This window comes from Perca fluviatilis, chromosome 13 (assembly GCF_010015445.1).
Source record: "Perca fluviatilis chromosome 13, GENO_Pfluv_1.0, whole genome shotgun sequence".
NCBI classification, from domain to species: domain Eukaryota; kingdom Metazoa; phylum Chordata; class Actinopteri; order Perciformes; family Percidae; genus Perca; species Perca fluviatilis.
This window is the reverse complement of record NC_053124.1, coordinates 9,040,134-9,054,694: the sequence shown is the minus strand read 5'-3', so window position 1 is coordinate 9,054,694 and position 14,561 is coordinate 9,040,134. Positions and strand designations below refer to the sequence as shown.

Here is a 14,561-nt window from a genome sequence, read left to right as displayed (position 1 = left end):
TTTCGAGTACAGCTAGCAAAACAAGCTAACGGTACTTAGCACTTGTAGCAATGTTAACTCGTTAGCTAGCTAACGTTACGCTGCAGGTGAAGTCCTTAGCTGGCAAAGAGATACCAAAAGTACAGCTGACATGCCGCCTGTAACGTTAGCCATTCCAGCAGGCAGGGAGCAGGTCAGCAAAACATTAGCTAGCAGAGTGACTCACCCGGGAGGTATAACTTGTCCAAGTTGACAGCAAAGCTCCTTGACTACTCCAGCTCGGTCCGATTTCACCTTTTTCTCCGGTAGCCTGGCAGCCTCTGTCCCTTTCTCTTGAGATATGGGAGCGCACAGTGCTAGCACGGAGTCCAAGTTAACAAGAGACCCGGGTTTGACTTTCCACTCTAGGAGCCGTAGAGGGAGAGCCCCGCTCGGCCAGCAGATATCTGCCACCTGCATCGCGGGGCCCTCCGATGCTGCACCACCGCCAGAATCTGCAGGATCCTCCATCTGCCCCGCACTCTACAAAAAAAAACACTTTAGTTTTCAGCAACGGTCCACTCAAAAACGTATCCACTGGATCTCACAACTGCCCGTGTGTAATTACAAACCACGAGAATCAAGGAAAATTAAAAAGAAATGTGCTGCCGATTTAAACACAGTAGCTTCCAGTCAGCTACGTTCGCTCTTCCCGCCCGTAAACAGGAAAACGCAACACTGCAGCGACACGGGTCCACGGGTCACTACAGCATCCGGTAGTATACCACGCAGTCAGCTAGATGAAAAAAATCCATATATATTTCAAAATAAAATACCTAATGAAATAGCGCAATATATGGTTTATTAAAGTTAAAAAAAAAAAAAAAATAGTTTCACTACATACGTTTTTTTTTATCTCATTGATTATGTTTAGTGCTTTCTGTTATAGCTATTGCCCTATCTGTTTCTTTTTGGTGAGTAATTTCACAACCTTCTAAATGCCAATCAAAGTTTTCGGTTTCGTACACTGACAACAACGCACAAGCGACACTAAGCACAAAACAAACGGGTTGTAAGTTACAATAAAGTATCATATTATTAACACAAATCCCAACAAAATTTGGTAATAAATGACAAAATCCACTCAAGCCATCCTAGCCCTTTAACATTACTTGTTTGTCTTTGTTAAACTTTCCATAAGCAGATATTAAGGACCGTATGAGGAGCCCAGAGACCTAAATGATGTAAGATGATGTAACTGTGACAGACATGATTATAACACAATAAGCTGCAGAGCACATTCGCGAATACATCAAAACATTTAACTTTTTTTTTAAACTCAACACTATCAATGAATTAACTTCATAGGTAGAAGTTGGGATGTAAAGTTGGAGGACAAGACACGAATAAGTAAATAATAGGACAAGGGCATATGCCTCAAACGAAAGCTCGAACCACTCCGTATAATCAGTGACGTACATTTCGGTACCTCCTACCAGAGAGTACACCATCAAGATGAATCTCTGCCCAGTCCGCATGTCCACCTACTTAAAGCGTAACTCTCGCCAAAATGCAACCTAGGGTCTTTTTTGTGAATATACCCGAGTCAACCTTTCGTTTAAAAGCATATTTAGGACGGAAGCGTCACTTTTAAGATGTACCGTATTCTCGTTTTTCGGTCAAATGGCCTTTTGAATGGGAGTGCTAGGGGCACTTTTATGCTAGCCTCAAAATAGCAATTTTTAAAACACTAAGGTGATTTGCTATTCCTCGCATCTTGGCCAATCACAGCTGTGTTACAGGTCTGTGGGTTGGACTGAACCTGCTTTCATTTTTAATGGAAACAAAAAAATCAAGTTCTCTAACATATGTTTTGCTTGTTGTTGAATAATTACATAATAAGAAGTATAAAGCGGAAACAGAAGTAAGTAGATGATCGGAGTGCACCCTCTCGCTCTTGTCCTTACTCTTCGGCTGAACCAGACAGACTACAGGAAGGGCAGTTTGGACATCAGTGTGTGGAGCAGAGATATTTCATTATCCCGGGAAACATGACAGGGGAGACCACTCGAGGGGTAAATAAACGATATTTCTAAAGCATTTTAGCACGTTTTCATAGTTATGTTGGTTAATGTTCGCTAGTTAACCCACAACAACATTGACTTTAACGTAACTTCAGGAGCAATAACGTAAACTTAGCGAAAGGTGACATAAACGACGCCTCTTTCCTACCGTGGTAAGGTAACGTTACCGTTATTTTTGTTAGACAACGAGCTCCAACCTCGTTTTTATCAGAACGAGCCGTTCTCCGACCTGGACAAATGGTATTGTTCTCTATGAGCAGCAATGAGACTTAAATGCACAGGGACCGTCTACAAAGTGCAACACCAGGGACATAAAATATATACATTAGCTTCGTTATTTTATAGTGTCACCAAAATAACGTCACTGCTTGTTATACTAACACTTACTTTTGAAAAATAAGCATAACGTTACGCATCATTTGGGGCAATAGGCCTGTAGGGGAAGAATATTTAATATTATACAGTGTAATGTTAGTGTCACCAAAACTCTTTACATAACTACTCTCCTGCTTGTTGTACTACACTTAAATTATAAATAATGAATAATGGTATGTATCATTTTGGGTAATGGGCTATTGAGAAAGAAGACTCGTTGTCTAACGTCGAGGCATCGTTTTGGCATGCATAATTTTAAGAGGCTTCCATTAACGATTCTTTTTTTTAATGACAGATTATTTTCTGGATTAATCGATTATTTGTTTGGTTCATAAAATGGCGAAAAAAAGTTGATCAGTGTTTTTCAAAGCCCAAGGTGACGTCCTCAAATGTCTTGTAACATTAACATTTTAGAAGCTGGACTCAGAAAGCCTCATTTTTGACTTTTTTTTTGTTCATTTAAAAAAAGAAAAAAAAAAGAAAAAATCAATACTCAAACCAATTTAATCAATTATCAAAATAGTTGTCGATTCACTTAAAAGTTGACAACTAATCGATTCATCGAAAAATCTTTGCAGCTCTAGTTTCGCTGATGAGTTATCCCAGAAGTTGGCAACAGAGCCCAATGGACTGATGCTAGGTGTTAGAGAGTGTTTCAACTCCACAATTCATGACATACTCTTACGATATTAGATCAAATGAGACCAAACCACAGCTCATTCACTGTTGGTGATGGGAAACACTCAGTGTGTGAGCGACCAAGAGTTTGTTTGATATTTCAGCGCTCAGGTCCCTGACATCACTGCTATCTGTACATCAATCTGTCAGCACTGGAGACATTTTGTCCCTCGGAAGCAGACCGCGAACAAAAAACAACTAAGTACCCCGGGCTGGACATATTGGCCTTGATCTAGACCCCCTCCCTCTTCTTTTACACACACACACACACTATCTGAGCCTTGTGAATCATGATAGAAGTCTGATCTTTAGTAACATTTGGTTCCAGAGAACTATCAGTGACCGTCTGGCCTGTAGGTCTCAGGACGGTGGCCGTCAACCTCTGGCAACCCAAGGATGGCATGTGACACGAATAGCTGATTAATCCCTTACTAGTCAGTCGATAAAGAATGAATCGGCAACTATTCATTAAGTTTTGTAAGTCATTTTTCTAGCAATTTTTAGAGTGTAAATGCCGTAAACACATGCTTTGTGAATCTTTACAACCGCTCCCAGAAAAAAACCAAGCAGGCCTGATTTATCCGTATTTTCTTGCCAATCAACTTGCCATCTTCAACGCGTATCTTGCGAGCAAAATGTTGGTTGTGTCCCAAAGCGAACAGACTTTGAGAACGGCAGCGCGCACACAGAGCGGAAGGTGAGGGGCGTGTGAGCCACGTGCCGGCAATTCGCCAGCAGCGGTGGCAGCAAAAGCTGTCCTGTCCTGTTTGTAGTGTCCCGGGACAGTCAGACACTGTCCAGTGACTCCCAGACACTGTCCTGTGACTCCCATGACTGTCCCGGGACAGTCAGACACTGTCCTGTGACTCCCAGACACTGTCCTGTGACTCCCACGACTGTCCCGGGACAGTCAGACACTGTCCTGTGACTCCCACGACTGTCCCGGGACAGTCAGACACTGTCCTGTGACTCCCAGACACTGTCCTGTGACTCCCATGACTGTCCCGGGACAGTCAGACACTGTCCTGTGACTCCCATAACTGTCCCGGGACACTCCTCGGGACACTACTAACAGGACAGGACAGTTTTTGCTGCCTCTGCTTCTCCAATTATCCTAGAAATGTACTGTCGTTGATCCCGAATATCGTGGAGGGGATTCTCATGCTCATCCCTCTTTCCCTTTCCTTAAGTTAAGGTTGTGTCTGCATCACATGGCTCTGCTCCGAAGATACCCACATCCCGGCTCATCACTCCAAACAACCAGATCCTTCAGCTCACTCAGGTACCAAACAGTTGCCAGGCTGTCATCACAGATTCGCTCTTATCCACGATGAAGTTGCTGTCTTGATGAACGAGATTGTTTTTCTGCTTTAAGAGAAGGGAAGCGCAGAGGGCTGTTATGGAAGACGCTAGTTGGCATCTCTCTGGGTGTCCCTGTGGCAGTGGGTGTCCAGTATGCTGTGTCCCAACCCAGAGACAGGAGGAGGATGAAGATAGTGATTGAAGGATTTGGTCGCTTCTGCAGGTTTGCCTTTTTTTTTTTTGACAGATGTACCGTATCAGTTCCGATGCTGAGCTCGTGTCATTGGTTTCTTTGCCAGTTTCTTACAACATTCTTTTCTTATTAATGTTTTCTAGAATTAAATGGATGTTTTTTTTTGTTGCTTTTTCTGTATTACCATGATAAGATTCAGTGCACTTAAGCAGCCATGTTGTGGCTGCAGCTTGTACAAAAGCCTTTCTTCTCCTCAAACGAATTCCCGCCAGTTACACGGTACAAAGCGCGATACATATGACCCCGATTTACCAAATCAGACTCCTATTGTGATTCACTCCCGTTGCTGTTCACGTCACGTTAACAATTCTGTAAAACTGTACGAAGTCCTGGCCAGCCTCTTACCTCTGTGTCCTCAGATCTCTCTCTGTGGGAATGTTGATCTCTGTGGATTACTGGTGGACCACCAATGTGACTCTCCGTGGCCAAGATGAGGTAAGTTCTCAATTCGGGGTGGACAACTGACAGAAAAATCAATACCGGCAATAATTAGTTGCACTCCTAAAACCAGTCATTGCCGATCTACTCATGACATCAATTACGTACAGCGAAAATGTTCAGACACGTCCTTTGATTGTTTTTACATGAGCCACTAAAATGCAGGAGCATTAACGCAACGTCATTCACACAATTTCAGTCATAATGCAATATGGAGAAAATCAAATAATCACAATGTTTTGGACCAAATACCTCGGTATCGAGGCGATATTGTAGGGTTGACTATTGGTGCTTTCACAAAATATTTCCACAATGCGATTTTTGATACATAAATAACAGTGGTGTGGATATAATAAGTCAATAAAGGCAAATAATAGAACAGCCAGAACGGTAATGTGGATATAATAACAAGTCAATAAAGGCAGATAATAGAACAGCTACAACAGTCTGGTAAATTCAGAAAATGACATCATTTTACTGCAATGCAGCCTTTAAAACCAGGAAACGACATCACTTGCATTCTATTACCATATTCAAAATCTAAGATAACGTCTAGCCTCATCTATTGATATATTGCCCAGCCCTAATATCCCCATTTTAAAAGTCCCCATTTCATATCTGTCTAGGGACCTTTGTTGCCCATCATGCCCCTCACTCGCCACACATTCCCTTTATGTACAGAAATAAGTATTAAAAAATGCCACCAAAAATGCAATTAATATATAAAAAAAAAAAATTTGGTTGGTCACACCGTGGGTGTTAATATTGTACAGACACTGATGTCTTACTGCTGCCCCAACCCCCCCCCCCCCTGCTAGAGCAGTCCATCCTACCTGGCCGAGATGTCGGCCTGCCACCAGAGGGCGGCCGAGTGCATGGTGGAAGGAGCCATGAGCAACGGGGGGCTGTACATCAAACTCGGCCAAGGGCTGTGCTCCTTCAACCACCTCCTCCCCCCCGAGTACATCCGCACCCTGCAGATACTGGAAGACAAGGCCTTAAACAGGAGGTCCAACGAGGTGAGAACACAGCAACATTTTACACATTACATTACATTTCGCTGACAATTGTATATACTGTATGTCAGAGGTCGCACGCCTCTGGAGCAACTAGGGGTTAAGTGTCTTGCTCAGACACACTGGTTGATGTATCGCAGTGGGAATCGAACCCTGATCTCCCACACCAAAGGCAGTGCGCCATCACCACCCCCAAATTACAGTTTACACTCTGTTAGAAATCACTACACACAGGCCTGAAATACACACAGACATGCTCAGGACCTATTCATGCACAAATGGAAAGATGTCAGAGTGAGTGGGCTGCCAGTGCTGGACCAGCGCCCTGAGTGGCTCAAGAGCACCCAGGAGGTGAACTGGCATCTCTCCAGCTACCAATCCACACTCTGTACTTTGGTCCATACTGGGACTTGAACCAGCGACCCTCCGGTTCCCAACCCAAGTCCCTACGGACTGAGCTACTGCAACATGGCAACACGTGGCGCGCCGTGAAAAGAGGACCGCTCCAAATGTCTCAGGATGGTGCGTTTGTTTTCTGCGACAGGTGGACGGTCTCTTCCGGGAAGACTTCAACAAAACCCCCGAGCAGGTTTTCAAAACGTTTGACCACGAACCCATGGCTGCCGCCAGCTTGGCCCAGGTTCACAAGGCCGAACTGTTCGATGGGACTCCTGTCGCTGTGAAGGTGAGCTCTGATTCAGAGAACCAAGTCAACGTTGTATGTACAGCACTTCTGGCCACTGCGCAGAATCACATCACCCTGATCCAGGTTTTAAGTTTTAAGCAGTGCCGTGTGTTTTAGCATTAGCAACCATGAAACGGTGTCCTGTTTTTCTTTTTCAGTAGGGGGAATATCTTCTGCCAGCTACATGAAAAATGACTTTTGGTCTTTTTTTGGGGGGGGTGGACATCAGCATAATCCTTCTAAAGCCCATTTTATGCTTCTGCGTTACATCGACGCCGTGGGTACATACGCAGACCCTACGCCAAAGTTGTAACTACAGGTCGCGGCGAAGCAGACGGCGACCACCGATTGATCCACTCGGTCGTGGCTTGGTAGCGTTGCATTTCCCCGTACTCATTTCCTGGTTCTCCTTCTCTGAGAACAACATTGGATCAAGGGGAGGTTTAACTTTTTCTACTTCAGGTTTCCCACCGTGGTCAGAAAGCACAGGGGAGACACTTTGGCTGTGTCTCAAACTGCCAAAAAAACAGACCGATTCAGCAACCGCATGGCCCATTTCTCCCTTAAAATGTTTTCAGAAACACGTTTCGGTGAACTATTTTAGTAAAATACGAGATCGTATTCCAAACGAGCCGCCATGACGGTCGGTTTTGAAATTTGGGAGCAGCCGGACCCACCAAAAAAAACAAAAACACGGCGGGCCTGCGGCGAAAAAATTAAGACCGACTCAACTTTTGGAAAAACGCATCCCCAAGTCAACGCTGCGGTGGCCAATCGGGTAACCGGAGATCAGACTTGTCGGTGTGTTTTGAGTTCTGGTTCGAGGCGATGTTAGAATCCCAAACAGGAAACAGGAAACTGACTTTATCGCTGCTACAGGGAAGTTTAAAAAAACACTACGAGGGTAAAAAAAACACAAGCGCTGAACTGCCCGGGAGTTTGCTCTCTCTCTCTCCTCTCTCCTTTTAATATGAAGCGGTCTTCAAGTGTTGTCGAAATCTATAAACGATCTGACGGAAAACAGTAATTGTGAAATATAAAGGCTACTGTTGGGGTTTAAGAACACAACAGGACGTCACACAAATGGGCCATTTCATTGCTGCACCACTCTGCGGAAAAATCGCCAGATCACTTTTTTGTTGTTGTTGGTGCGAATGCCCCGTTAGATCCGGATTTAGTTCTAACCTGGTGCCCACAGGTGCAGTACATTGACCTCAGGGATCGGTTCGACGGCGATATCAGGACGTTGGAGATCCTGCTGGACGTCGTTAAGTTCATGCACCCCACCTTTGGATTCCGATGGGTTCTTAAGGTCAGTCAGTGAAACGGTCGTACTTCTCGGTTAAAGGTGCCGTAGGTAGGATTGGGAAGACCCAGGAATTAGCCAAAGAATTTGAACATCGACAACTTCTCAGTCCCTCCTCCCCAAAATGGTCTCCTAAGCCCCTCCCCCCACAAGGGAGAATGAATGCATGTGCATGAGCAGTGATTGACACGCAGTTAGACACCCCCCCTGGCCCTGATTGGTGCATCTGAACAGGGAGCGGTGGATTTTTGCAAATCACACTACAGGCTGTAGGTGGAGCCAGAGGAGTTGGATTTAATGACCTGCTTCATGTAGTTCTACTGGAACATAGGGTCAGTTTCATCAAATATGACAGAAAGTTAGTTTGATAAGTCTTACCTACTGCACCTTTAAGCTACAGTATACAGTATGTCCGTGTACAACATGTTTAGCCTAGTATTGATATTTATTGTACTTCCTGTAGGACTTGAAGGGTACTCTGGCTCAGGAGCTGGATTTTGAGAACGAGGCCAAGAATTCCGAGAGGTGCGCGAAGGAGCTGAAACACTTAAGTTTTGTCGTTGTACCTAAAGTCTTTTGGGAGCAAACTAGTAAGGTGAGGTGATGATCAACCGTACAAAACAACTGGACCGACCTCCTTTTTTTTTTTTTCTTTTCTTCCCGTGGCTAAAGCTTTTCCCCGCTTTTCTCTCCAATTTCAAAGAGGGTGTTGACAGCAGAGTTTTGCGACGGTTGCAAAATCAACAACGCTGAAGAAATTAAAAGACAAGGCTTAAGTCTGAAAGATGTGAGTTGATGCACTCGACACAGCAGACGGTATTCAGAGCGGAGTACTATCAAAGGAACACTGTCCGGGGAAAAAACGCCTCATCAAACGTTTGTTTTTCAGACTGCGGACAAACTGATCCGAACATTTGCTGAGCAAATATTCTACACCGGGTTCATCCACGCTGACCCTCATCCTGGAAACGGTGGGAATATCGTTTTTTTTTGTGTGTGTGTGTGTGTGTGTGTGTGTGTGTGTGTGGTGTGTGTGTGTTTTGTGTTTTTTTTTTTTTTTTTTTTGTGTGTGTGTGTGTGTGTGTGTGTGTGTGTGTGTGTGTGTTTTTTTTGTGTGTGTGTGTGTGTGTGTGTGTGTGTGGGGGGGGGGAAAAGACCCCCCAAAAAAATATGTTTTACGAAGTGGGCCTTAAACAGCAATATTGTCTTTTTGATTAACAAAGTGTATCTGTAAAAAAGTAATTGAAAAGATGGTACTATAAGAGTTAAATGAGATTTTTTTTTTTTTGGAAGTAACCGCCCCCATCTTAGCCTACTGCTCCCAATGAGATAATAACACCAACATGTTCCTGTTTACATGTTGTGATTTGTACAATCACAGCGCAGTTATCAGAACAAGATGACACAGTTCTTCTATCCGTATATAAACTAGGAACTATATTCTCAGAAGGCGAAGCACTGCTACTTCTGCTACTTGGGCGGAGTGATTTGCTCGCAGCACCTGATAAGCCCCGTGGTGAGGAGCAGAGAGTAACAATGGTGCTTTTCAGATGTTGCGCTAATCACCCAAGTAGCAGAAGTAGCAGTGCTTCGCCTTCTGAGAATATAGTTCCCAGTATGTATACGGTTAGAAGACGGCTGTGTCTCATGTGACCTTGTTGTTTGTACACCCTGTGACTATACAAATCACATCATGTAAATAGGAACATGTTGGTGTTATTTTGTCGCTTATTGGGAGCAGTAGGCTAGATGGAGCCAGTTACCTCCAGGATCTGTGCTAAGCTAGGCTAGCGGTGGGTGCATCAGACAGAGTTAGAACACGCACAGAGATGAGAAGGGTATGTATGGACTTATCTAACTCTGGGGGATACGGGGAATAAGACAAAGTCCCAATAAGTCGCTGTTCCTTTTTAAATGTTTAGAATTATTAAATGCATTCATAATAATAGTGTATTTTATTTTAATGCATGACTGATATTTTTCTAAATTAATTTTTTTTTTTTTTTATCTCACGTACCCCCCTGCAGTACTCCAAACGTCCTTGGGGAATTGCGCCAGAAAGGTTTTTGGGCCCGGTCATTGCTCTATTTCCATCCCTCTCTGTCTCCGATTGAACTACAGAGGCGTGTATAGGATACAAAGTCATCATGCTTTTATTTTAGAGGGGCGTAAGCTAGAAGAGCCCAACCAACATATCGGATTAGCTAATATACATTTTTTGCACATGGTAGCAGTATATACTGTGTATCGGTGAATAAGTAAAAATATATTGCAGTGCAGAAATAACCTAATGGTAATTTAGAAACAGTGTTGCTATTTCATAGTGTGTCCACCAGCGAGCACTGACAAGATAACTGAAAAGTCCTGCTCATTATACAGTATATATCTTGTTCACAATAACCCAAAACAATGAAGGGATCCTCATAAAATATATATATACATATATTTTTTTATTATTATTTATTTATTTATATATTTATTATGTGTACCTCCAGAGAAAGAGGTACTGCCACTAGAGCTATCACCCAGAATAGCCTATCCTAAAAAAAAGCGATTTAAAAGAGGACACCGATTCAGCGAGTCTGAGGTCATCGGGCAGCATTAGTGATGCATTCTGTGTGTTTGCAGTTCTGGTGAGACGGGGTCCTGATAACAAGGCAGAGTTGGTACTCTTGGACCACGGCTTGTACGAATACCTCAGTCAACGGTAAGCTTTGTCTGCTCGGTTAAAAACCTCCTGAGAATATTTAGCGGTCTGCTCTAACTGTGCCCCCTCCCCTCAGTGACCGAGTGGCCCTTTGTAAACTGTGGCGGTCCATAGTCCTGAGGGACGAAGCGGCGATGGAGAAATACTCCAAAGCCCTCGGAGTCAAAGGTCAGGACCCTTGCCCTTCTGTTCAAATGTAGTACGTCATGTGAAGTGTGATACATTTTGGTATTAAAATCCATAATCAGATATTCAAAATCTATATTATATATATATATATATATATATATATATGAGACTGACAACTTATAGCGATCTTTACAAAAAAAAGACAAATATTTCACAAAAGGTAAACTTAAGAGCTAAGTTTTTACCAAATCAAACCACTAGCTTTACAGCACAACTATGATTTGAAATAAAATATGAGCTAAGTTCTATGGCATTCATCCGCTGTATGTATGTGTTCATGTTTTACAAAAAGGGTTTAACCCATCCAGGATAGCTGGATAGCCGCAAGTTCAGGTGGGAAATGGGTTGCCCCCGCTTAGTTGATTTTTTTTTTTTTGTATTTTAGTAGACTAAAATTTCTTTCATTGATTAGTCTTTTTAAAAAAAAAAAAAAAAAATGCTTTTTCATGCTGAATGATTTATTTCCAAGAAACTTGTGAGCACATCTCTGGTACACACGAGATCTAAAGCGGTGTTCCTGCATGACTCTTTGTGGAGAAACTCGGTTGAACAGATCTGTCCATTAAATCAACCGATCGATTAGTCGACAAAATCCTAGGATTGTCAGTCGATTACGAGTTTCTTTAGTCGAGGAAAGCCCTAATCGGAACCAGTATCGTGAAGGGAAAAAATGGTATCGGAACTTCTTTAACAGACATCTCTAATGGTATCGGAACATCTCTAAATGTATCGATAAATCTCTAATGGTATCGGAACATCTCTAATGGTATCGGAACATCTCTAAATGTATCGATAAATCTCTAATGGTATCGGAACATCTCTAATGGTATCGGAACATCTCTAATGGTATCAGAACATCTCTAAATGTATCGATAAATCTCTAATGGTATCAGAACATCTCTAAATGTATCGATAAATCTCTAATGGTATCGGAACATCTCTAAATGTATGGATAAATCTCTAATGGTATCGATAAAGCTCTAATGGTATGGATAAATCTCTAATGGTATCGATAAAGCTCTAATGGTATGGATAAATCTCTAATGGTATCGGAACATCTTTAACAGACATCTCTAATATTATCGGAACATCTCTAATTCGAACGCCATCTTGCTGTGCAGAGTACTTCCTGTTCTGCGAGATGCTGCTGCAGCGACCCATCAACATGCGCGAGCTGGGTCTGTCCAACATCCTGAGTCGAGAGGAGACCACCTACATGCGCGAGATGGCCAGCCACCGCTTCGAAAGCATCATGCGGGTGCTGAAGTCGATGCCGCGGCCCATGCTGCTCGTGTTCCGCAACATCAACACGGTCCGGAGCATCAACATCACCCTCGGGGCGCCGGTGGACCGCTACTTTGTCATGGCCAAGAGGTAAGTGCAGTTAACGGGGAAATGAACCACCCTACAGCACCACATGACCTTCATAAATATGATACTAATATATAACTCCAGGGACCATTATGGTTAATACCAGTTAGTCAAGGACTTGGCTAGATTTGGACACGTTTGTGTTCTTGAAAAAGAGATTTACCCAGTTAAGTTGCAACACACTCCGGCCCCGTTCTGTTTAAACATGCACTTTGGTAGAATGAGTTCAAACTCCAACAAACGTGACCCTTTCGAAGAGGATTTTGAAATTGCTGACACAATGTATACGTTTGATCACTCGTAGGCCAACAAAGTAGTAAATAAGTGTCCGGGTTAGCTCAGTTGGTAGAGCAGGCGCACATATATAGAGGTTTACTCCTCGACGCAGTGGCCGCAGGTTCGACTCGGGGGAGGGGGGGAACAACACTTCACATCGGTCTTATTTGACTTCTAAAGCTTGTTCCCGTTACTCCCCTTATTTCTTCTTCATATATATATATATATATATATATATATATATATATATATATATATATATATATATATATATATATATATATATATATATATATATATAAATATAAGACATGAACTAACCACAGACAGCTGTCTCATTCAGTGACTCACGGCGGTGCGCAGCTGCAGAATGAATATACGGGAAACTAAATATTTGGCGTTATTTTTGCCATTAAAATTTTTTTGTGTTTGTGTGTGTGCACGTGCGCACGTGCACTTGTTGCTTCCCGCAGGCTTGTACAATTAAAGGGGGAACACTGCAGTAATTAGTAATAGACTGTAGAAAAGCCACTACTCCTGAAAAACTGCAAAAGACCCAAGAAAATCCAAACCTGTCAGCCCATTCCCTTCCCGGTGACCCGAAGGACAAAACAAAGGTTAATGCAGCACCTTGGTGCTCGTTTGTACAGCATTTTGGTCCGCTTAAACGGTGTTTAAATGTGCTAGGAAACAAACTTTACTTACTTAACAAGAGACAGGGTTTAGAGAGCAATTCTCAACAAAATAAACGGAAGTACATCATCCTTGTGTTGTCCTTCGGGTCCCGGTGACCCAAAGGACCACACAAGGGTTAAGAAATGGAGGTCAGTGCGAAGTACTGTCCAAACATTTCAGGATAAAATGGGTTATCGACATCGTCACAATGCCACACGCACCTTCAAATCTTCGCTCCGCATAGCTGACGCGTCCGTCTTGTTTTTCAGCGCGGTGCGAGGCTGGGGGAAGATTCAGGCGGAGAAGAGCGGGATACTGCCCAGGCTCGGGATCTTCCGCTGGATGAGGACAACGTGGGAGGGCCTCAAGTTTGAACTGGCTTTGAGGTAAAGACCCATTTAGTTTTTGAAATGCAACTTCCGTTTTTTGCGATCGTAGCCACTGAATGTGAACGCCTCCGTTACAGATGGGAGACGGCAGCGATGAGCGTGACGCGTTCGTTCCTGAGCCTGCTGGCGTACTTCGGCTTGATATCTCTGGACGCCGACATGTACGAGTACCTGAGGTAGCGCACACGCATGAAGGAACAGAACAAGGACATACTCCAAGCACACGTTAATGCAATCCAACAGCCTTTCACTTCTGTAGCAGTTCTAAAAGCCGGCGCTGCTCCAGCGTGCGCTCAGTTTCCACACCAAATCCTCCTGGACTCAGACATGACTCTTTATTTTTATTTGAAATGGGTGAGAAAGTTTTGAACTGCAGGACTGTGACGCACCAAACCCACTCCAGTGTAGACTCCCAGAGGCCTATTGTAAGGTTTTTAATTAAATTAGTAGCATACATATTTAAATGGTATTTACCTCTTAAAATTAGTTTTGGTGTAATCTTAGTACAGCAAATTGTTTTTGAAATTTTAAGCTGCAGCAAAAAAAAAAAAAAAGCTGCGTCCTCCACTGGAGTGAGAGAAAATGTACAAACATTTTTTAAATTTCTTTTTATGAGTTCTAAAATCTTCTAAGGAACTGCAGCTTTACTGACAGCAATACCGGTATGTCTGTGATACGAGAATGAATATCTGTGTTGAATGAAAGGCACACTGTTGGTGTTTGGGTCCCATTTCTCCCCGAGGTCAGCAGTTATTGCAATTCAACTCAGGCTAAAAGAACAACTAACCAAATGTTTTTTTTAAATTATTTAAAATGTGTTAATAAAATGTGCTACCTCCTCCTTTAAGGCATCCCGGTC

General features: G+C 43.1%; 2 protein-coding genes across 4 annotated transcripts in view; one reads left to right on the top strand and one right to left on the bottom strand.

Moving 5' to 3' along the window:
* The window catches only part of ctdp1 (CTD (carboxy-terminal domain, RNA polymerase II, polypeptide A) phosphatase, subunit 1), a 105,091-nt gene extending 104,355 nt beyond the window's left edge, over nt 1–736 (bottom strand). Inside the window, exons 1-2 of the mRNA XM_039820872.1 lie at nt 591–736; nt 206–501 (exon numbers count right to left, since the gene is read on the bottom strand). Of these exons, the coding sequence (XP_039676806.1) occupies nt 206–489 (284 nt within the window). The 5' untranslated portion in view covers nt 490–501; nt 591–736. The remainder of the gene's footprint in view (nt 1–205; nt 502–590) is intronic.
* Nucleotides 737–1,886: 1,150 nt separating this feature from the next.
* Nucleotides 1,887–14,546, top strand: adck5 (aarF domain containing kinase 5). 3 transcript variants are annotated; one of them, XM_039820975.1, is made up of 15 exons: nt 1,889–2,033; nt 4,286–4,377; nt 4,471–4,620; nt 5,010–5,085; nt 5,907–6,107; nt 6,649–6,789; nt 7,988–8,101; nt 8,559–8,690; nt 8,799–8,882; nt 8,985–9,066; nt 10,724–10,802; nt 10,879–10,970; nt 12,113–12,365; nt 13,583–13,699; nt 13,780–14,546. In XM_039820975.1, exons 1-15 carry the CDS (start codon nt 2,010–2,012, stop codon nt 13,880–13,882), a joined length of 1,740 nt encoding a protein of 579 aa, XP_039676909.1. In that variant the 5' UTR covers nt 1,889–2,009; the 3' UTR covers nt 13,883–14,546. The 3 variants fall into 3 exon arrangements, with proteins under 3 accessions (XP_039676910.1, XP_039676909.1, XP_039676911.1); XM_039820976.1 differs by lacking the exon at nt 6,649–6,789 and having other exon boundaries at nt 1,887–2,033; XM_039820977.1 differs by lacking the exons at nt 1,889–2,033; nt 4,286–4,377 and having other exon boundaries at nt 4,602–4,620; nt 5,912–6,107.
* The last annotated feature ends 15 nt before the right edge of the window (nt 14,547–14,561 follow it).

Bases quoted from the DNA above. Each gene is read 5' to 3' on its own strand.
- adck5 (XM_039820975.1), top strand. From the start codon at position 2,010: ATGACAGGGGAGACCACTCGAGGG. The intron at 6,108-6,648 runs GTGAGAACACAG...TTTCTGCGACAG, and splicing joins TAAACAGGAGGTCCAACGAG to GTGGACGGTCTCTTCCGGGA. The intron at 8,102-8,558 runs GTCAGTCAGTGA...TACTTCCTGTAG, and splicing joins GATTCCGATGGGTTCTTAAG to GACTTGAAGGGTACTCTGGC.